Source organism: Mustela erminea, chromosome 9 (assembly GCF_009829155.1).
Source record: "Mustela erminea isolate mMusErm1 chromosome 9, mMusErm1.Pri, whole genome shotgun sequence".
Classification (NCBI taxonomy): Eukaryota; Metazoa; Chordata; class Mammalia; order Carnivora; family Mustelidae; genus Mustela; species Mustela erminea.
The window spans coordinates 100823571-100846796 of NC_045622.1; the positions used below are offsets into that span (position 1 = coordinate 100823571).

Consider the following 23226-nt stretch of genomic DNA (forward strand, 5'->3'; position numbering starts at 1 on the left):
TAAATGGCCAATTGACACAAACAGTTCTGAGGCCGTTCTTCCACCACGGATGAAGACTGGGGTGGCAGGTATTGGGGATAATATTCATTTAGGCTTCTGAGCTTTCTCGGCAGACTTGGTGACCTTGCCAGCCCCAGCTGCCTTCTTGCCCACGGCTTTGATGACCCACAGCAACCGTCTGTCTCATGTCATGAACAGCAAAACGGCCCAGAGGAGGAGAGCCAGAGAAGCTCTCAACACACATAGGCTTGCCAGGAACCATATCAACAATGGCAGCGTCACCAGATTTCAAAAACCTGGGACCATCTTCCAGCTTTTTTCCAATACGATGATCTAGCTTCTCCTTCAGCTCAGCAAACTTGCAAGCAATGTGAGCTGTGTGACAATAGCAATTGTAAACTAGTACTAGAATAAGCCCTTAGCATATAAATCTTGGGCTGAATTATTGATGATTTACTTAGGACTGATTCCCAAATAGAAGAATGGATGTTTTCTATTATTTCATGCCTCTTCTTTTCTTGAAATTAAGACCCTTCCCCACCACCACCACCACTATATTATCCCAGAAGCTCTCCTTCTGCCTCATTTCTAAACCACTGAGTTAAGTTACTATCATATATGTCTAGACCCTAGGTTTGAAGAACGCCAGGGGAAAAGTTGGAGATCTGGAAATTCTGAATTCCTCAGCAATTTACTTATGAATAAGTGATTCTGGCACGTTACCTGGGGTCTTCAGTTCATGTTTTCTCACCGGGAATATGGGACACTAAGAGCACCTCCCTCAAAAGTTAAGGTGAGGATTAAATCAAATATAACATGTGATGAAGGCTTTGTAAACCATCACGTCTTCTAGCAAACATCAGTTGCTGTTCCCTTTAGTAGTACGACAGATTTAGACAGCCTTCAACGATAAAAGAGAAAAACTAGTTTTCTGCTCATTGGCTCTTTTGGTAAATCTAAATCATTTTTTTTAAATGTTGTTTTTTTTAAAAAGTTAGCAAAACCCAGGGAGAAATAACAGCTGTCCACAAAGAACACTTCCCAAGTCTATCAAGCGTTCATGTCATCCTGGAGGTTTTGAAAGGTTTTGCTTTCATGCGGAATTAACAAACCTAAATGCCTCCAACCACAAGCATGCCAGAGACCTAGTGAACCCAACCCCATGGGGTAACAGTGTAGGACAGCCCAGTAACCTGAGGCTTTTCCCTCCAACCTGGGGCAGGCTACAACTTTCAGACCAACTGATTGGCTCAAGTTCCTTCCTAAGGAAGATTTAATGCTGAAGGAAGATGTTGCTAAGACATCTGCCAGCAGAGAAAGGAGAAGTGAGGAGAGACAGTTGGTCTCATCCCCCAGGAAAAAAAATGTGATCCTGCCTCTATCAGTGCAGAAAAGATTCAGAACAGACAGAGACGTGAGAAGCTGGGGACGTACACACTGTCAGGTTTGCGAAGAGGTAACTAGGCTAAAAAGAAGTGTTCCGGGCAGACATCACATTGTAGTGGAATAAGAAAGAAGGAAAAGGGTCATTTTGTGACCTTTTTTCATAGGCAAGGATTAGAATTTCAGGAGTCAACCCAGAAATCTCAGGGGTGTTGACAATGATGCTTGAAGACGAGCATGAAGGTAATGGGAGCCTCGTGGGAAAGAGTCAGCAGTATCTAGGTGAGAAGCAACAAGCAAATGGGAAACCAGTAACAAATGGGAAAGGTGAAGACTCTGTAAAACAGGAGGCAAATGGGAAATGTGACATGTCCAGAAAAATCCTCACAATGTACAGCTGGCAGGAGATCCAGAGACACAATCAGGAGGCTGATCAGTGGCTGGTGATCAATCGCAAGGTCTACGATGTTACTGACTGGGCCAAGAGGCATCCAGGTGGGCACCGGGTCCTAAACCACTATGCTGGTGAAGATGCCACGGTAAGGAACTCAAAGCTCTGCCCTTTCTCTTCCACCTAATGGGGGACTGAGACTTGACTCTCTTCCCAAAAGTATTTTGAGTGTGTGCTCAAACTCCACAATTGCTCATCTCCTCCCAAACCAATTTTATAGGATTCCTATCCAGCAAGAACCTGAAAGCACATTAAGCCTTGAGGTTTAACTCTTACTTGAGGATGAGCTCAGATGTTGACAGTGGATACTGTTTGTGTATTTTGAATTTTGTTCTGCTCTTGGTGTTTTGTTTTGATTTGAATTAAAGCCACTGTCTATTTTGCTTTGTTTTTTGAGAATAGTTGACACAGTGTTAAAATTAGTTTCAGGTATACAGCATAGTGGTTCAACAATTCTATATATTATGCTATGTTCACCAGAAGTGTGGCTACCATCTGTCATTGTCTTTTAAGAAGAAAGTAACAAATGGGTGAGTAAAATCTAGGGAAAAAAATATCTGTGCCCAAGCAGAGATTTCTCAGACTCTTATAAATGGAGTGTGTAAAAGACAGATAGTGATTCATCTGATAGGTATAAAATGTTAATAACGATAATGCAAACCTACAATTAAGGATGGTACTTTTCTAGTTCAAGTCACAGAATCAGCTCAGATTATCTGTTGCCAAAGATGTGGGCTTTCTACCACCTTAGAAATAAATCACTGATAAACTCACTCAGCTGGAGACAGCTGGGCTGATAAATATGTAACTTGCTGATAATGTTTATCTCCCAGAAATTAAGAAAACTCCATGATTCTGCATTCAATTCTAGCCAACAAGGAGGAACTGAGTAATAAAAAAAAAGAAAAAAGAAACCATCAGAGAACTTCAGGGGAAAATACCCATGCCATCTAAGGATTCCTATCTTAAGAATGAAAATCCTGAGCATGGTCAACCGTGTACCTTAGAAGTAAGGTAAATAAGTCCAAAAATATTCAGAGAAAAGGCTCTTCCAAAGGAAGATGTCTTGAGAAGAATGGGAGGTTCTGAAAGAATTCTGACAAATGTAATGTTCCATAACTACTCAGAATTCAGGGAGCCTGAACTTTGGAAGTGATTGTGTGAACATGGGGAAGTTATTGCAATTCTCTCAGCCTCTACTTCATGATTTGTGAAACAGAAATGACCTTACCCATCAGACAGGTTTATGGTAAATTGGACTAATGTTTACAAAGTGCTTAACACAATGCCAGATACTTAAGAAAGTTTCATTAAATTGTACCTATTATTATTTATCTCGTTTATTATTAATAATAAATATTATTATTTATCTCACTGGCTAGGCTACTCCTAGCCTCAGAGGTGTAATTATTATTTCTTGTTTAGCACCAGGTTAGAAATCTGGTTGTACTTGATGTCACGTGATTGGGAAAAGATGGAGCCCATGGTGGGGAAGGATCATGCTCCCTAGTGAAGGAGAGCAAAATGTATATAGGACCTGCAGTCAGATGTTTACTCTACAACTTAAGAGGTGTTTGCAGGTTGTACCTTGAAAGGCAACTGTGAACCAAAGAAAGTATGGTCTCTCTGTGTGCTGGCCCTGGACGCAAAGGTGCCCAGAGGGGGACACCTTTCTTTTATTTACATGGAAACTCTTCTCCAAGCTTCCATCCTCCTCACAAAAGGTGACTAATGATAGGTTTTCCCATAAAATGATTAATTCATTCCTTCATGTAGCCAGCCATTCTAAAACCTTTGTTAAGGGTCCAGCCTAATGAGTATGAGTACAGACTTGGGAATGAAACAGGCCTGGCTTGTATCTGAGTTCTTACTGAGAATGCCTTGAGGGAAGACTGCAGAAGCTCTTGGAGCCTCAGGTCCTTTACCTAGAAAGTGGGGATAATAACACCTTCATCTTAGCCTTGTGAAAGTCAACAGTGCCTGTGTTGTTTGACACAGATTAAACACTGAAAAAATGACAGTTCCTGGGCTTTTTTATTACTTTATTCTGATATGGGTTATAATCTTCTCCAAAGAACAAACAAGACAAATAAGTCCGTAAAACGAAGGGGGTACATCAGCTCCTATTACTGCAGATACAAGTTATCTTACTGTTTTTGAACTATGTGATCTAAAACTAATGACACGATGGGACACCTGGGTGGTACAGTTGGTTGAGTGTCTGACTCTCAGTTTCAGCTCAGGTTATAATCTCAGGATCATGGGATCCAGCCCCATGCTGGGCTCCATACTCAGCAAGAAGTCTGCTTAGGACTCTCTCTTCCTCTCCCTCTGCCCTTCCCTGCCCTCCAAAATGGATAAATAAATCTTCTTAAAAAATAATAATGACATGATGCTAATAATTACAGTGTAGGCCTAGTCTTCTTACCAGAGAAGAGCTTACAGGAAAAGTCCAAGTAGGATTGATTATATAATTAAGTATATATTTATATGATGGGCTGCTTTTGCAATTATTGAAATGAGGTTTACAAAGCATTGGAGGACATGACATGAAACCCTACTTGGTCACAAATTTTTTGTAAGGCAACAGTAGGAAAGAAACAAATGCAATATTGTGGTGCATGCACATCAGCAACATGTCCAGAACAAACAAAGTAGGTTAAGTATTCTCCTTATCTCTGGAGGCCACACTCTTTTTTTTAAGATTTTAATTATTTATTTGACAGAGAGAGACCACAAGTAGGCAGAGAGGCAGGCAGGGAGAGGGGAGGAAGCAGGCTCCCCGCTGAGCAGAGAGCCCAATGCAGAGCTAGATCCCAGGACCTTGGGATCATGACCTCAGTTGGAGACAGAGGCTTAACCCACTGAGCCACCCAGGTGCGCCTGGACAGCCACATCTTAAGAAAGACACTGAGAAACTCGAGTGCTTTCTTGTGTGGGTCAAAGGTCAATTTGATAGAGAAGGGATGACAAAAACTTAGAGGAAATATAGAAAAGTCCATTTCATCTATTTAGAGGACTACCATGTGGAAGACAGGAGCATTGTGTGCAACTCCAAAAGGGTGGTATGGAGCCAAGAGAGGTGAGGCTAGGGTAGGAGATGGAGAGGATGTGCACAGAAGTGGAGTGAAAATAGGATTCACATTAGGACTAAATACCCAGCCAGAATGGACATCCCAGCTTAGCCACTTCCTCTGCTTAGCACAATATTGGCATATAGTATATGCTCAATTAGCATCAGTGACTGTCATGGCATGAGGAGGAGAGGTTAGAGAGGAAAGGTAGAGAAAGAGAAAAGAGAAAGGGGAGGAAAGGAAGGGGTCTTAGAGTGCTGAGCCATGTCTTCCTCCTCTTCTTCTTCCATTACACATAGTGACACTGCTCTAGCACGTCATCCCTCCCCACCCCCAGCCACCACAAAAGCAGCCAGGATTTCTAAGCTGTTGATGAAAAGAAAGTAATAATCAGTAATCATAATTGCATCTTCTCTGGTAGGGGGGCAATCTTGAGGAAGAACAAATCTAGAGGCATCACACTCCCTGATTTCAATACATACCACAAAGCTATAATAATAAAAACTGTATGGTATTGGCATAAAAAGCAGACACACAGATCAATGAAACAAAATAGAGAACCCAGAAATAAACTCACACATACATGAACAATTAATTTATGACAAATGATCCAAGAATATGGGAAAAGACCGTCTCTTCAATAAAATGGTATTAGAATAACTGGGCATGGACAGTTACATGCCAATGAAGGAAACTGAACCACTATCTTGCACCATACACTAGAATTAAAAATAGATTGAAGACTTGAGCACAAGACCTGAATCACCAAAAAAATGCAAATCAAAACCACAGTGAAGGATCACCTCACACTTGTTAGAATGGTTATTATCAAAACATAAGAAATAGCAAGAGTTGATGAAGATGTGAAGAAAAAGGAACTCACTCTTGTACTCTATTGATGGGAATGTAATTTCTGCAGCTGCTATAGAAAACAGCATGTAAGCTCCTCAAAAAGTTAAAAATAGAACTACCCCATGATCCAGAAGTTCCATTTGTGGATATTTGTCTGAAGAAAAAAAAAACACTAACTCAAAAAGATATTTGCTCCCCTAAGCTCATAACAGTATTATATACAATAGCCAAGACATAGGAACAACTTAAGTGTCCACCAACAGATGAATGGATAAATAAAAAGTGATAGGTAAATGATAGATTAGTCAGCCATTAAAGAAGAATGAAACAATTATCATATGGTTTCACTTATTTGTGGAGCATGACAAATAGCATGGAGGACAAGGGGAGATGGAGAGGAGAAGGGAGTTGGGGGAATTTGGAAGGCGAGGTGAACCATGAGAGACTATGGACTCTGAATAACAATCTGAGGGGTTTGAAGTGGCGGGGGGTGGTTGGGAGGTTGGGGGAACCAGGTGGTGGGTATTGGAGAGGGCACAGATTGCATGGAGCACTGGGTGTGGTGCAAAAATAATGAATACTTTTACGCTGAAAAAAAAAAAAGATATAGGGGTAATAATATAATCCTGCTGAGGAACAAGGGATAAAAAGGGGAAAGGAGGTAGTGCCAACAACTGCTGAATGTGTCCTATGTACAAGGTACCCTATGGGCCAACTCATAATCAACACCTTAGTTCTATGAGGCTCTTAATCATTGAATGGCTCTCTTCCTGGTTTGGGGAACTAAGTTTTAGACTTGTAGAATATAACAGCTAAGAAACACATTTGAAACAATACAGTGTAGCCTTTCCCAAGGGGGTCAGAGGAAGCATACAGAAGCAGAGTGGACAGTTGAGCCTGGACTGGTTCTAGCAAATACAAAGCCCTTTTTACATCATTGAATCTAGAGACCCTTAGGTGACGGAAGTCTAAAGAGTTGATATTGTACCCCTCTAATTAATGTTATTCGTTATATAAACACCTTCTAAGTAGGCTTGTATGTAGTTCATAGATGTATCTAAAGTTGCTTTATACTTTGAAGATGGAGGGTTCATTATATTCACTAAAATAAGTGAGAGCTCGTATTACATTAGGCATTGGAATATATGAAGAAAATCTACGAATTGCTGTATTGAAGAGAAGGTGGGTAGTAAGTTCTTAGAACTAGAAGTATACATAGAAGGGGCACCTGGGTGGCTCAGTTGGTTAAGCGACTGCCTTCAGCTCAGGTCATGAGCCTGGAGTCCCGGGATCGAGTCCCGCATCGGGCTCCCAGCTCCACGGGGAGTCTGCTTCTCCCTCTGACCTTCTCCCCTCTCATGCTCTCTCTCACTCTCTCTCTCAAATAAATAAATAAATAAAAATCTTAAAAAAAAAAAAAAGAAGAAGTATACATACAAGAAAGATGGCTGATGGGCACCTGGGTGGCTCAGTGGGCTAAGCCTCTGCCTTCGGCTCAGGTCATGATCTCAGGGTCCTGGGATGGAGCCCTGCATAGCATTGGGCTCTCTGCTCAGCAGGAAGCCTGCTTCCTCCTCTCTCTCTCTGCCTGCCTCTTTGCCTACTTATAATCTCTGTCAAATAAATAAATAAAAATCTTTTTTAAAAAAAGATGTCTGATATGTATTGAGGATTTACTATATGCCAACAGGATTCTAGTTGATTCACTTAATCCCTACAATAACTTTATGAATTGGTTGGCTATGATCACTACCCTTATATATTAGAGAAAATGGAAGTACAAACAGGTAACAGGACTTGTCCACAATTACACAGATAGTAAATAGAAACCAGAACTTAGATGTAGGAATGCTGCTCCAGGGTCCACTTTCTTAGTGAATACTATGGAACACCAGCGCTTCAGAGTCATATGTAAGACTTCCATGTATTCAAGTTACAATCTTGGTAATATTTCCTCATTTGTAATCACTCCTGTCCCCAAAGCCACACTAGCAGAAAGTCTATCATCTAGCTCTTGGAAAATTCTCCTTCCCCAAAAACTGCTTAAATCCCTGGGGTGGAAGAGAACATTTCTTACTTCCAAATATAAGCAGGACATAGAAACCACCACTGTTTCTCATAGCCTCTACAAAGTGCTACTTAACATGGAGATGAGGTGGAGGAAAAAAAAAACACACACACACATACAGTTGGTCACCTCTCTTCTATGCCTAGCTGTCACAATCCTTTGCAGAGATTGTCTTAGAATTTTTTAGAAAAAGTGACGAGACCCCTTCGGTGTCAAACTGTGCCAAGAGTGTAATACTTTAGATGACACAGACCTCAGAGCTGTGCTCCCATGCTCTCTTGTGCACTTGTCCTACACTACCATTGCCAACTTTAACCCATCCTTGTTTAGAAATAATGTAATTCAAATGCTTCAGTCTTCTTGGCTTTGGCCAAGAACCAAGAGGGAGATTTGATGGGAGATGGGATTTTTATCTGTTTCCCCACACAGTGTGATCAAATTCCACCAAGCCTGACACTGGGCTTTAAAGAGGTACCAAGGCTCATTAACTCAAGCTGACTACTTCTTCTGGTGCTCAACAAAATAGTGATCTCTTTCAATGCTTAGGAATGTCCTGGCTGTATTGGGCTTGGCTAGTGAAGCAATGTGCTAAGTAGGTGGGTCTCTAGCAATAGGCTTTCATAGAGGATTTCCAAGAGTAATTTTGATTTTTCAACTTGAAACATCCACCTGGAGATAGAAGAAATCCTCCATAATAGAGTCTACTGATTCCCAAGATGGGTGCGGGATGAGGTAAGGAAGGGAAGTATTCTGCAGGTAAGTGTGTATCTCTTAAGCATCCAACAGTTCTCTCTGATTTACAGGATGTCTTCAGAGCCATGCACCTGAAGCTTGACATTGTAAAATTGTACCTTGAGCCACTGCTTATCGGAGAGCTTGCCCCAGAAGAGCCCAGCCAGGAAAGAAACAAAAATGTGAGTGAGGTCCTGGGACCCAGGAGCATGTGGAGGGATGGAGATAAGAGCCAGTTGACTTTTTCCTGATATATCCAAGAACTGATCATTTTCTGTGAGACACCAGCCATTATGCCTGGGTGATCCTGCCGTACCATGAATGAGTAGATTCTGCATATTTCAAAACAATGTTATCCTCCTTGGACCCTCAAACTCTTAAACTTCTGTGTGAGAATAGAATGAAACTTTTGGTCCTGCACCAAACAATAATTCCACATCTCTAAGTACCTGCTTCGTCCCAGGCAATGTACACATACAATTTTTTTCAGTGGTTACTTATAGCTGTTTGATGTCTGTATCTGTGTTTCCTGCTAAAGTAAATTCCATGAGAGCAGGAAATATGTGTATTTTGCTTATCCCTCTGTCCTCAAGCACCCACGTACCCAAGATCAGACATGTAGTAGAGACTTCTAAAATGCTATTGAATGAAAGATATGGGTACATCCTAACAGCAGCACCTTTTAAATTTGGTGAAATTATAGTCCCGGGAGAATAAATTACTTTCTGGAAGTCCCACAGTTGGTGGGTCAAAGAACTGGGACTCCAAGTCTCTTCTTTCTGGTCCCAGCCCTTAGGTATTCCCAAAGAAAGGTGCCACTCTTTCTTTCTCTAATACTTTGGCTATCTGAGTACTGTCTTCCAAAAGACAGGGTCTCTGTAAGAGTAAACATTCCCTCGGATGATTTTACATAAAGCTTACAGAGATTTTAACTAACATCGAGCATTTGTTTTTCTTTTTTTTTTTTTTCCAGCAAGTTGTTTTGTTAAAACCTGTTTATATTCTGTTTAATTGTTAAGAAATAATTTTTACTGAGTGCTGATCCATACATCACTGTGAGGAAGATAGAATAAGCATTATATTTCTGCTTGAAGAAATGAGAACACAAACTTGCCAAAAAGAGGACACACAACAGGTTTGGGGCAGACCTCAGATGAACACTTACGCTTACCCCCTCAGGTCCACATGCATCCCACACGGCTATGTGTTAGGAGGCACAGCCCTGCATTTGGCAGCAAGGGCTCTGAGGCTGCACACTGGTACTCACAGCCCAGCCCTACCATAGGTTTTATGGGTTCAGACCAGTTACCAAACCTCTTCATGACTCAGTTTCTCTCTTTCTCTCTAAAACAGCAACAGTAGTAGCACCAGCCTCCTACGAGATATTGGGGGATTATGGAAAGAGTTAGAGGCATTTCGAGTTAGCACAGTGTCTGGAATATAGTAAATACTCCATACATTTTAGATACTATCATTATCATGAACTCAGTGGTGACACTAGCAATTAACAAACCTCCTAGATATGTCCCCACCATTTGGAGCAGGAGACTCTTGGCTTAAAAGGAGAAAGTGATGAAAAGCTTAATTGTTTTTCCTAAAATTTTCTAAAAGGTAAAGAAAGTCCACTAATGGTTGAGAGCTGTAAGACAATCATTTGTTATCTAAAAGTGTATTGGTCTCTGCAGGGAAAGGTCTGCTCTAAATTGTCTTTAGTACATCTACATGGATACACAGATATACATATTCATGTGTGTGTGTGTAAAATAACACATATATACTCAGATACATGCATATAGACAATTAGTTTGAGTACAACACTTGTGTCAGGTAGCATAGGTTGAAGTCCTGTATCTGTTGCTGACTTGATGGTGATTTCTGAGCAGTTGCTCTACTAGGCTTGCTGACCCACTACTCGACAAAATAAATGGGTTGGAAAAGATGACCAGGATGGAAGGCAGTCGAAGAGATGGCCTCTTAAGGTTATCCATGGTTACCAGAATTCCAAAGTTGATGGCGGCTTGAAAGATAAATGCAGGCAGCAGATCTTCTAAAAGTTCCATCAGTGAATTTTGAAGTGAAAATGCTTGCTTCTAGAATTTTGTTCATGGCTCTTACTTTTTTTTTTTTAATTTATTTTTTATTTATTTTCAGCATAACAGTATTCATTGTTTTTGCACCACACCCAGTGCTCCATGCAATCTGTGCCCTCTCTAATACCCACCACCTGGTTCCCCCAACCTCCACCCCTCCCCCGCCACTTCGCTCTTACTTTTGATACTGCAAATGTTTCTCTCTTCATGTATCTGAATAATCCTGCTCTCTTCCATATACCCTGGTCACTGTGTCAACTGCCCCAATTTCAAACCCATTAATCATTAAGCTAAGAGATATCTATTCCCAGCCCTCGCACTGATTCTCCAGTCTGACCGGCAAGCTGGCAAACCAAAACTAGCTTTGTGCATACACACACATGCATGTATACCTCTTACACAGACAGAGGACCAAGGCCCCCACGCATGGCAGCAGATACACACTAACGTCACCAGAGATCCTGCCTTGTTTCTGGGGCTCCATCAAGCAGCTCACAGGAAAGTCATCCTGAGTGAGCTACACTAAGTAAACGGTATTTTTCTGCTCAACATCTTTAATGAAAGAGCCCTTCACACATACTAAACTGCTGATGACATAGAAAATGTTGTGTAAACAATACCCCTAAGTATGGGGTACCCATATAGACAATGTTATCAGAGATCAATTAACATCTGAAATAATACTGATGGTTTAAAAGGCAACCATTAGGGATCCCTGGGTGGCTCAGTCAGTTAAGCATCTGCCTTCAGTTCAGGTCATGAGTGGAATAATAATTGCTTATGGAAATATTCCAGACTAAACAAGCTAACATATAAAATGCCTAGCAGTGACAGTGACTGGCACATAGGAAATATTTAATTTATGACACATGCTACATTTCACCCAATTCCCAGAGTCCCTGGTTTGGGATTGACCCCCATATTGGGCTCCCTGCTCAGCAGGGAATCTGCTTCTCCCTTTCCCTCATGCACTCTCTCTCTCTATTTCTCAAATAAATAAATAAAAATCTTAAAGAAAAATAAATAAATAAATAAATGGCGACTGTTAGACACAATAACCACATCCACCTCCCAAAACAAACCCAATTCTGATTTCCAAAACAGTCTGAGGACAGTTTACAAATCACTACTCATCTTTCTCTTCTCCAGAAAAAAAAAATATATTATTTTTATAATATACATATATATGAAATCATAACCTTTTAAAAGGTTTTGTTTGTCCATGGTTTTATGTTTTTAATTTCACCCAATTAAACATATTAATATCAATAAATTTCTATGCATTAAAATTAAGGTATTAATAAGCTTATAGAACGGATTATTCATTGTGTTCACTTGTGTTCCCTGAGTGAACTAATTCCTTCCATGAATATTTATTTCTCAGCCCCAGTTGGTGGAAGATTTTCAAGAACTGCGAAGAACATTGGAGGCCATGAACATGTTCAAGGCCAACTGGATGTTCTTCTTCCTTCACCTGGCCCAGATCTTGATTTTGGAGACCCTGGCTTGGCTAATGGTGTGGCATTTTGGCAATGGCTGGCTTATGACAATATTCATTTCCTTCCTTCTCTTAATTTCCCAGGTAAGCAGGTAGCCTAAGCTCAGGCAGTGGCTTAGATGGAAGGTTCAGAAGGTTTCCTTTTCTCTCTAGACTGGCATCAGCTGCTGCCTGACACTTCCTGTCAAGCTACTCATCAGCGTCTGACACAACTTGCCAGACCCCAGTTCTTTTTTCTGGAAAAGTGGAATAATAATTGCTTATGGAAATATTCCAGACTAAACAAGCTAACATATAAAATGCCTAGCAGTGACAGTGACTGGCACATAGGAAATATTTAATTTATGACACATGCTACATTTCACCCAATTCTCTACATACCAGTTCAGTAACTGGAGTCCTTTCTCAGCCATGTAACATTCACCTTTATCTTGTGTTCGTCTTCCAATCAACAAATAGAGAGAGAGAGGCAAACCAAGAAACAGAATCTCAAAGCTGTGTTCACCAAGACAGCATGGTTCTGGCATAAAAACAGACACATAGACCAGTGGAACAGAGTAGAGAGCCCAGATATGGACCCTCAACTCTATGGACAAATAATCTTCGACAAAACAGGAAAAAATATACAATGGAAAAAAGACAGTCTCTTCAATAAATGGTGCTGGGAAAACTGGACAGCTATATGTAGAAGAATGAAACTCAACCATTCTCTTACACAGTTCACAAAGATAAACTCAAAATGGATAAAAGACTTCAATGTGAGACAGGAATCCATCAGAATACTAGAGGAGAGCATAGGCAGTCATCTCTTCGATATCAGCCACAGCAACTTCTTTCAAGATATGTCTCCAAAGGCAAAGGAAACAAAAGTGAAAATGAACTTTTGGGACTTCATCAAAATCCAAAGGTTCTGCACAGCAAAGGAAATGGTCAAGAAAACAAAGAGGCAACCCACGGAATGGGAGAAGATATTTGCAAATGACAGTACAGACAAAAGGTTGATATCCAGGATCTATAAAGAACTCCTCAAACTCAAAAAAAAAAAAAATGTTCATCATCACTAGCCATCAGGGAGATTCAAATTAAAACCACATTGAGATATCACCTTACACCAGTTAGAATGGCCAAAATTAGCAAGACAGGAAACAACATGTGTTGGAGGGGATGTGGAGAAAAGGGAACCCTCTTCCACTGTTGGTGAGAATGCAAGTTGGTGCAGCCTCTTTGGAGAACAGTGTGGAGATTCCTCAAGAAATTAAAAATAGAACTTCCCTATGACCCTGCAATTGCAGAATCTCAACTATAGAGAACACACTGATAGTTATCAGAGGGGAGGGAGTTGGGGGTGGGTAAAATAGGTCATGAGGACTAAGGAGGGCACTTGTGATGAGCACTCAGGAGGTTGTATGCAAGTGTTGAGTCACTATATTATACACCTGAAACTAATATTATATTGTATGTTAACTAACTGGAATTTAAATTTTTAAAGAAGAACATATGAATTCTACCATAAATTATAATCAACAACTGGCACATAGCAGAATATTTGATAAATCTTTGTTGAATGAAGTATGAATCTCTGAACATGGCCTTCTGTGAGCACAACACTGTGTTGTGGACATGAAAAGAAATGCACCTGGTTCTTGCCTTTGGGAAAAGAGTCTTCAAGTGCAGGAGATTGATGCTCCAAATTGCTAAACATACTACGTAACAGAATGACATTAATGCTAAGGAGAGGAAAAAGCAGAAAAAGACATTTATTTCTCCTTGGTATATCTGGGAAAGTTTTCCATGTTAACTCCAGAATTTTATGCTGATTTTTTCTTGAAAAGTCAACTTGCTTTTAAGAAAGGAAACAAACATTTCTTGGTGCTTAGCATAAGCCAGGCACTTTACTGGTATTTAAGATACCAAATGGTCCATGAGTAAGATATTATTATCCATACTTACCAGAAGAAGAGTTAAGGTTCAGAGCTACTGAGTATCTTGCCACAATCCATGCAAAACTTACGTGGTAAAGAACAGTTAAGAACCCAAATCTGCATGACTCCAAAGGCCATACTCTTTCTATTTCTCACACGAAGATTTTTACAGTGGCAAGGAAAATGTTCTAGGTTGTGAGAACCCCATGGACAAAGGCACACAATTGGGAAAGAATCCAACATGTGGGAAATAGAAAGTGAACATAGCTTGGGGTCAGCTGAGATCCCCCACAATTCCTCTCCAGAGGTCTCCTGAGTCTACAAGCAGACTTCGTTAATTTCTTCTTGACACTCCCCCAATTTCTCTAACAACAACTTCTCTCTTCTAGGTGCAGAGTTTTTTCCTGCAGCATGATTCAGGACACCTTTCCGTGTTTACAAACTCCAAGTGGAACCACCTGATGCAGAAATTTCTGATGAGTCATCTCAAGGTACAGGATGTTAGGGGAATGTGATGGGATTCTCAGACATCATTTCCTAATGCAGTGGTTTCCAAGTTCGTGAGCTCAGTAAAAAATGTTTGTGCACAAATAGATTTATAAATAAGTGTAAACATACTAATAATGTAGATACTATGTATATGCTAATATGTATATAATATTATAGCACATATGCTAAGATTGGGATGTTAAATTTTTATGGAGATAAGTTTATTTTTATTTAGGAAATTCCAACATCTTTTCTTACCCTAATAAACTCTTTGGCCCAATCCCTGGAGCCCCATTAAGAAACCACCTCACAAGACAAGGATTGTGCCTTTATAAATGAAGGTGTGCCTTGTAAAATCATGAATGGGAGCATTCAGAGAAGGGGTCTGAACATTTACTGCAAGAAAGCTACAGGAATCCAGCAAGACTGATTAGTTTTGGAAGAATAGGGTATGAAGAAATAAAGGAAAGGCAGCAGAATAGAAAAAAGTGAAGAGAAAGAGAATGGACCAGAAAGGTCAGATGGCACCATTTGGGTCAAGGACTACAAACCTCAGACTGCTAGAAAAAGCAGTGGTGATGGTGACAGTTGACCTTGTCTCCCTTCCCGATTCAAACATAAGCTCCAGGAGGGCAGGCACATTGTCCTATGTGCCACTGCAATGCAGCACCTAGCAGAGTTCCTGGCACATAGTAGGCCTTCAATTTCAATAGCATTTGTTGAGTGGATGGATGGATGGATGGATGGATGATTGGATGGTTTTGTGAACCAAGGTAGCAGTACAGAACTGCTAGGAATGGGTTTTAGCCTGGCTATGATAAGGCTCCTTGTGTGATCTTGATGGAGTCATATTCCATCTCTGGTTTTCAGTGTTCTCATCTCTAAGATTAGGACTTAAACTAAATCTGTGCTTTTCTATGACATTCTAGGATTTATTGACTATGTACTCTGGCCCAGAAGGGAGGAAGTGCCTCTGAGCCTTCCACTAAGCCAAATCTTGCATTTGAGCCAGGTCATTTTAGGAAAAACTCATAAGCACTGACTCAGAGCCTATGTGTTTTGCTTTAACACAGTGGTTTTATATTGAATGGGAAGACACTTAAAATCACAGCCTTATCAACCCTCTTTCTGGTTGAGCAAACTAAGTTTAAGTAGATTAAATAGCACAGACTTGGATCTGGATTCATATTAGAATTATGTCTGTTACTCAAATTGGTTAGAATGAAAAATATACTGTCATTTTATGTGCCAAGTCTCATTTAACTGGAAAATTCCTACAGGTACACTGCTCTGCCTTCTATCCACCAGTGCTGGATTAACAAAATATTTCTGCATCCATTCAGAATCTTTACCACAGAATAAAAGCAAAGATAGTTTCTTCTGTCCTTGTGAGAACTAGGTAATGGGCTCTCCAACTCTCTCTGTTTTGAGGAAGTCAGAGGAAAAGAGGGACTCATGTAGCCTGAAGATAACTGACAGTTGACTCAGTGCTAGTATATGCAATATTTCAAGCTCCATCCTCTCTGGTGCTTTTAAAAAGTCACTGCTTTCCCATTGGTCCAAATTCTTACACTACTCTCCCTCTGTAAATTGTGTTGCCAGGAACAAGTTTGCACTAGTTTAAGTGAATATAACCTTGATGACTCATGAGCGAAGTAAGTAAATGGGAAATGCTCTAAAAAGCAAATCGAGTATACTCTGCTGTTTTGCCCACAAAACCAGTGAGTGAATTTTGAGAAAAAAAATATAGGCTTCACTCTGTGCAGGAGAGAAAACTATACAGGAAGGATAGGCAGGCAGGAGGGAGATAACAAAGAAAATTATAATATAAGCAGCAACAACTTCACCTTCTATGTACATTGTTGGGTCCCCAATGTTGGGTCCCCCCATAATGGGTCCGTGATTAAAGGAACAAGACTGATACAAAGCGAAGGTCAAGCAAAGCTTTATTTCGCGCCAAGCATCGGGAATCAAACCGACCAGCCAGCGCCATGCCTCTTACAGAGAGCATGACCCCTCCCTGCCTCACAGACTAACGTTTATAGAACAAAGGCCATGTGGTTGAGCCTGGCCACACACAGGTAGCCAATACACAGAGAAAGCAGTACAGTCATGCTAGGTCACAGACCAGTGGCCAATTGAACTACAATTCACCCCATAGTAAACATTTGAACTAGCCTATCACCTTAGTGAGAATTGGCACCCAAAAGGCGGGGCCCACACTCCTTGGTAGCTCAGGAGACAGTATGCCCACTTTACTGATTGGATGTCTCCACCTGACCGGACTCAACCCTGCATTAGGGCTGTTATCTCTACCTGACCTGACCCACCCTTGTATTTGGGCTTTGTTACCTGGGATTGGTTTCCCGAACTGGCTTTTAAGTAAATTCCCCTGGGTGGCGGGGGGGGCAGTGTCAATTTAAGTTTTACTGCAGAAACAACAAAATGGCTGTTCAACTGAGGTGGGACCGCTCTGGCTAAATAGGCCTTTACATACATCACAACTTTAAGTTTTTTAAAACTTGATTTCATGTCAATTTACCCTCCTCCTGGAAAAGCACAGACACTTAGTTGGGTTTTGTTTTGGGTTTTTTTTTGGTGGGGGGAGGGATTTTTTTTTTCACTTACTGCACTAAGCAAATGTGTATGCCTGGTCTTCATAGCAATAAAAAAACCCTTGTGAAAACACACTGCAAAATATCTTTTTCCAAAACACATTTTCGATTTTTGTGCAATGCCAAAATCCAAATCGACCCCCTGTGGTATATCTTTCAACTCCCCTCCCCCAACACCCAGTATGCACAGTTTGAAAACTATAAGAATCAAGTATATTATAGGGACAAAGAGACAAAATATTTGATACTAAGACTTACCTTGAAACTGGCCTATCCTGTTTCTATGACTACATCTGAAAATAATTTGGGAGGGAGGAGTCAAGCATGCTATTTCCTGTAATCCTCTTCTTACCTATTTCACAGATGAGGATTTTGCCCAAGGCCACACACATCCAGTAGCAGGGATTTGAATTCAAGCCAAAAAATGGCTTCAGGCCAAGGCTTGGATTCCTTATACTGCACGGAGAAAGGACCTCACTTGGAAATGAGAAATGACTTTTAGGGTAGTTTCTAGATGACACTGGTATGGGGAAGCCTATTTGCATGCAGCTAATAATGTTCACATCCCCATGGATCAGTCTACCCCTTGGCTCCAGTAACTGTGACTTCCAGACCCAGGGGTAAGGGTAGAGCTAGCTCCTTTAGATTCCACTCACAATTATTCTGACCATTGTTCTAAGCTACAGAAACTTGAGCTGTCAAGATCTACTACCCAACCTATCATGAATCAAAACTTGTCTCTCCTATTATCAGTTTCCACAGATAGTCATTGACGGTAAAGTTACAGTCAGCTGATGGAAAAGTCCAAAATGTTGGCTCTCAAAAGACTTAATTAACAAAGTGAATCACTGCTTATTACAGTGTCCTTGTGTGTTTATTGCTCCTATTAAGGTTCTATGTTTCATAAATGAGGGAACCCCATTTTATCATGTCTGACTTTGTATTCCAATGTTTGACTCAGTGTCTGGTGCATAGGATCTACTTCAAAATGGATAATGAATGGGTCAGTAAAAATGCACAGCTGTAAGAGTGAGTGAGTGGTATGCTGTTTTGATGGAGTTTTAGAATATAAGTGAAGTTTGGTAGGGTGGGGTCCGGAGTCAATGCAAGAAAGAATTCTTGAGACACTTTTGGTGCAAAATGGTGGTTTATTAAAGCCCTGGGACTGTGAGCAGTGGTCCATTATATACTTGTAAGTTGGGAGGGGTTCAGGGATAGCGTAAGTCTTTAAGGAATTTTGGAAGCAAGGTTTCCAGGACCTTTAGGGGCTAGCTATTATTGGGAAAAAGGTTGTTCATTACTGGTAATAAAACCTTTGTCATGACACCCTTTAGATGTGTTTCAATGGGCCATATGCTTGGGAATGATTGTCAAGACTATCTTGGAGTGTTTAAAGATAAAGTTTTCAAAAAAATTGTTAAAGTAGACTTCAGGAGCCTGGTAGAGGTTGGGGTGGGTCAGGCTAGGATTGCCCTTTACCCTTAGCAAATCCTCCAGGTGGAGGTAATTGAGTCCCTAGAGGAATGTCACTCTGCCTTTTCCAAGGGTTTGTCAGTGGGTAAGGAAATTTAATAATTTTTCTTCTGCCTCTGTTTCCCACATCAGTTTGATGGGATAATGCAGAGTTCAATGGAGCCCCAGAAGAGGGAATAAAAATTGATGAGTACACATTGAGTTTGACATATCATGAGCCAGAAAAAAGGAAATGTTTGGAAAGTGACTGCCCTTTCAAGCGTGAGATTCAGGGGAGAGATATGGGGATGAAGGAAGAGAGATTTTACTCTAAGAATGGTAGGGGGTGTTAGAGGTGAAAAGAGAGTATCTCTCCTGATTGATGGGGTCAGGAAAAGTTTGCTAAGAGAGGGCTCTTCAACAAGGACCATGGAAAGACAATGTTAACACTTGCAGATTTTCAAACATACCCATACTCTTCTACAGGGGATGTCAGTCTCTAGACCAGCATAGCCCAACAGAAATATAATGTAAGCCACATTAAAATGACATCAATCACTTTAAATTTTCCAATAGCCAAACTTTAAAAGGTACCTATATTACCCCACTTATATGTATTCAAAATATTATCATTCAATGTGTAATCAGTAGAAAAATCATTAATATGGTATTTAGACTCCTTTTTTCATCCTGAGTCTCAAAATCTAATATTATACACATACAGCGAATCTTAATTTGACCGGTCATACTTCAAGTGCTCAATAACCAGCATGTGGTTCCTGGCTACTGTATTGAACAGTGAAGAACTAAAATATATATAATCCAGTTACTGAAAGAGGTCAAAAATTCAATAAAAAAACAAATGCTCTTTATTCTTCTGTAGTGATTAATGTAATAGAGGGAAAGAAGAGAAATTGAATATCTCAATGTACCAACAATTTACATATATCATCTCATGTCTTCCCAAAAAACTAATGGAGGTAAATGTCATTATATTACATTTACTGAAGATGTACTAGATCCTCAAAGATAGTGAAAATTACCCAAACCACACAACAGTATTTATACATCCAGGACATGAAACCACATCGATGAACTTCCAAATCTTAGCTCTATGAAAACGTTCAGACTGTAATTGAGAGAAAATCACAAACAACTTAATCAGAGATTATTTGAACTTGACATCAATTCAAATATCTTTATTCTTTATTTTTATATGAGAGCACTGAAGCCTGAACATCAATCTTCTGAGTCAAGTCCCCTAAGAAATTATTTCAGATCCATGGTTCTTTGAAATACTCATTAAAGCAGGAGTCCTGGCACCATTATGCCCCCCCCAAAGCTAATTAAAATTTTAGAGCTGAGTTTTCTTTATTTCTAAAGTAAGAATACTCTCTGCCCCACCCACCTTTAGAATTTTTTCAAATGAGGAGCCCCCCCTAAAGAAAGAGGGATGGAAAAATTTTTCATTGCCACAGGTTTTTATGAAATTTCATAATCAGGAATTGCATTAGTCTGAACTTGTGTTCCTGGACTACACAGTTATTTGTTTGTAGGTTTTGAAAGCCTTTGTCCAATGAGTCATTCTATGGCCTGAGGCAAGACAAGAAGCGCAGATGTCTTTGACTTTAGAGATGCATGCAGGAAACTCTGACAAAGAAGGACATTTCAGAAGAGAAATCTCACCACTAATAAACTCTCTCTTCTCCTCAGGGCCTCTCAGCAAAATGGTGGAATAACCAACACTTCCAACATCATGTAAAAACAAACATCTACCCCAAAGACCCAGATATTGATGTGGGTCCACTTTTCCTGGTTGGAGATTTACAACCTGTCAAGGTAGGTTTAGAATTCCCAAGCATATGAGAAATGTTCCTGGAAGTGGTTCCTGGAAACAGCTATGATCTTGTCCAGGAAAAATCAAGTGGGAGGTCCCCACTTCAAGCACATTCTCAGAGCATGTCTCCTTCTTTTAAGCCCAGGACAGAGACATAAAATAATGAAACTGGGGTTGTATGAATAGAGAGAGATGTAGAGCATGTGATTCTATGACCGGGAAGACATCCAACCAACCTCCTATAACAGGAAAAATGATAACTCATCACCCTGCTTGAGCAATCCTGGTGACAGACAGATCCCTGCCCAATGGCCATCATTACCTCTGAGGTGACACAAGATAATGTTAGATAATGAAACCAGGTGACTAAGGTTGACAAAGACTCTCTAAATTTTAATGAGGATATGGAGACATTCGTTCAGAGTAAACATGTTGGTACATTCAGTAAGCATTAAATCACAAATACCTGAATAACTAGATATCTCAACTAATTCTAGCTCAGTTAGAAAAGGTTGTGCTGGTATTTTTAGTTTGTATTTATTTGGTTCATTTATACATGAACAGCCCAAATGCTTTGTAAGACACTGAGAGATCTCACCACTAATTTGGACTTCTTAAACAAGGAAAAGGAGGGGAAACGTCAATTCCAGAATTTCTCAGTTGCTGGTTTTTTGTGTTTTTTTTTTTTTTCTTAACCTCAACTTAAAATCATCATGTGAAGGACTTCTACCAAAATTTTTAGGAAAAAGTCTTACCTCAAAAAAAAAAAAAAAAAAAAAAAGAAAGAAAGAAAGAAAGAAAAGTTACAAGGATAATCAAAGAAAGGTATTTCTCCTCCAAGGGAAATGATACATCCTGAGAGCCAGGTACTTAGAAAGAGGCTTCTATTTCTTAAAAGAATTTAGGAGTTTTATTAAAAATAAAAGAGTATAGCTCTGTCAGTTGCTGCCTGCACTTGGCACTATCTAAAGAAAAATCGTACAACTTATTGAAAGTGAGTTTCCCCAGCTTTGGAAGACCCAACCTTCTCCAAGTGCATTAAGAACCAGATTTTTGACTAGGTTTAAAAAAAAAAAAAAAAAAAAAAAAAAAAAAGGTCTCTGGGTGTGATCATGAATCAGTTGCTTTTGACAATGGCTACAACCAAGCTGGACTTCTGTGATGGTTGTGGACTCCTATACTCATCATCAAAAATGTGACACTTATTTCTCTTTTTTTTAATTGTGTTATGTTAGTCACCATAAAACACATCATTAGTTTTTTGACACTGATTTCTCTAATCATCCCCACAGAGCAAGGATTTGTCTTACTGAATTTTATGAAGCATGATGACCCTCTCCAGAAGTACCTTCCTTAGGACTATGTGTTCAATACACATGCTACCTCTTTACAAATGATGGAGCTCACCACTCTAAGATTTACAGCTGCTCTTGGGACATGTCCCTAGACCTTATAGTTCTATGTGATATAATTTCAAAGCTACTGCCTAAGGCATTGCTTAAAATTATTTAAACTCTAAAATTCAGTTGTCTTACATAAAAAATGGTTCTGAAGAGCTTTGAACTTTCCCTTCCTTCTCATTTTACTGCCAACCTTTCTATGTATGTTCATGTTCTGAAAGACATAGAGCCCTCTTTTGGAGTGATACTCAAAATCAGTCTCCATCTAGGTGTGCCATCTCCCAGGAATTTTCCACCTGCTCTTTTTTCCATGTTTCCCACTACTTAAATATCTGGATATTTGGGAGTAACTGCAAATAGCTCTTATAACATTATCACCATGATATTTTTTATCTATGACAGTAGAGAAGCAAAAGTCAACCATGCTATCCAAATACGAAAAAAGTTTATATGTAGGAGGGAAGATATCAACAGAAAGGGGGGGAGAATCAAATGTTGCCCAAAGTGTTGTGACGAAGTGAACTATAGAAAAAAATAGAGATGTAAATTTTCATTTATTCATTTATTCATTCATTCATTCTTTCAACTAAAGATGTATTGTATGTTTACTAGGTATTGGAGACAAAACCATTACCTCTACACTTCCCCTCAGGGTATTTGCTGTCCTTGTGTGCTAAGCACAGGCTAAATTAAGGAGACTACTAGAAAATGAATAAAATTCACAGTATTAAGATTATATGTGGGGGGGGGGCACCTGGGTGGCTCAGTGGATTAAAGCCTCTGTCTTCAGCTAAGGTCATGATCTCAGGATCCTGGGATTGAGCCCCGCATCAGGCTCTCTGCTCAGCAGGGAGCCTACTTCCCCCTCTCCCTCTGCCTGTCTCTCTGCCTATGTGTGATCTCTCTGTCAAAAAAATAAATAAAATCTTTTTTAAAAAATTGTATGTAGGGACACCTGGGTAGCTCACTCAGTTAAGCATCTGACTCTTGATTTTGGATTGTGATCTCAGAGTTGTGAGATCAAGCCCCACTTCAGGCTCTTCAGTGGGCATGGTCCCTGATTAAGATTTTCTCTCTTCCTCTCATTACCCCCACACCCCAAAAAAGATATACATAATATCATTATGTTTTAGAAATAGTAAATTAAAGTTTTAAATCCATGATGAGAACATAAAGGAGGAAAGATGGGACAGATAAGAGGTGCCATGCCTATATCTTTTATCACATGACCACTTGATAAATATCTGTTGGATGATGATAAATATCTGTAAGATGAGCTAGGAAAATTCATCAGAAATATTCCTTCTGATCACCACTCCACTCCATATAAGGACAAAAAGTTTCAAAATGACTTCCTTAGGAA

At 39.9% G+C, this 23226-nt stretch overlaps 1 protein-coding gene across 3 annotated transcripts in view; it reads left to right on the plus strand.

Annotated features, from left to right (window-relative positions):
- Nucleotides 1-1228: 1228 nt before the first annotated feature.
- The window catches only part of LOC116598942 (fatty acid desaturase 2-like protein FADS2P1), a 34550-nt gene continuing 12552 nt past the window's right edge, over nucleotides 1229-23226 (plus strand). Inside the window, exons 1-5 of one of the 3 annotated variants that reach the window (XM_032358460.1) lie at nucleotides 1229-1922; nucleotides 8632-8742; nucleotides 12035-12232; nucleotides 14460-14561; nucleotides 20340-20465. In XM_032358460.1, coding sequence (XP_032214351.1) covers nucleotides 1602-1922; nucleotides 8632-8742; nucleotides 12035-12232; nucleotides 14460-14561; nucleotides 20340-20465 — 858 coding nt within the window. In that variant the 5' untranslated portion in view covers nucleotides 1229-1601. The remainder of the gene's footprint in view (nucleotides 1923-8631; nucleotides 8743-12034; nucleotides 12233-14459; nucleotides 14562-20339; nucleotides 20466-23226) is intronic. The other 2 variants (XM_032358461.1, XM_032358464.1) reach the window with 2 other exon arrangements.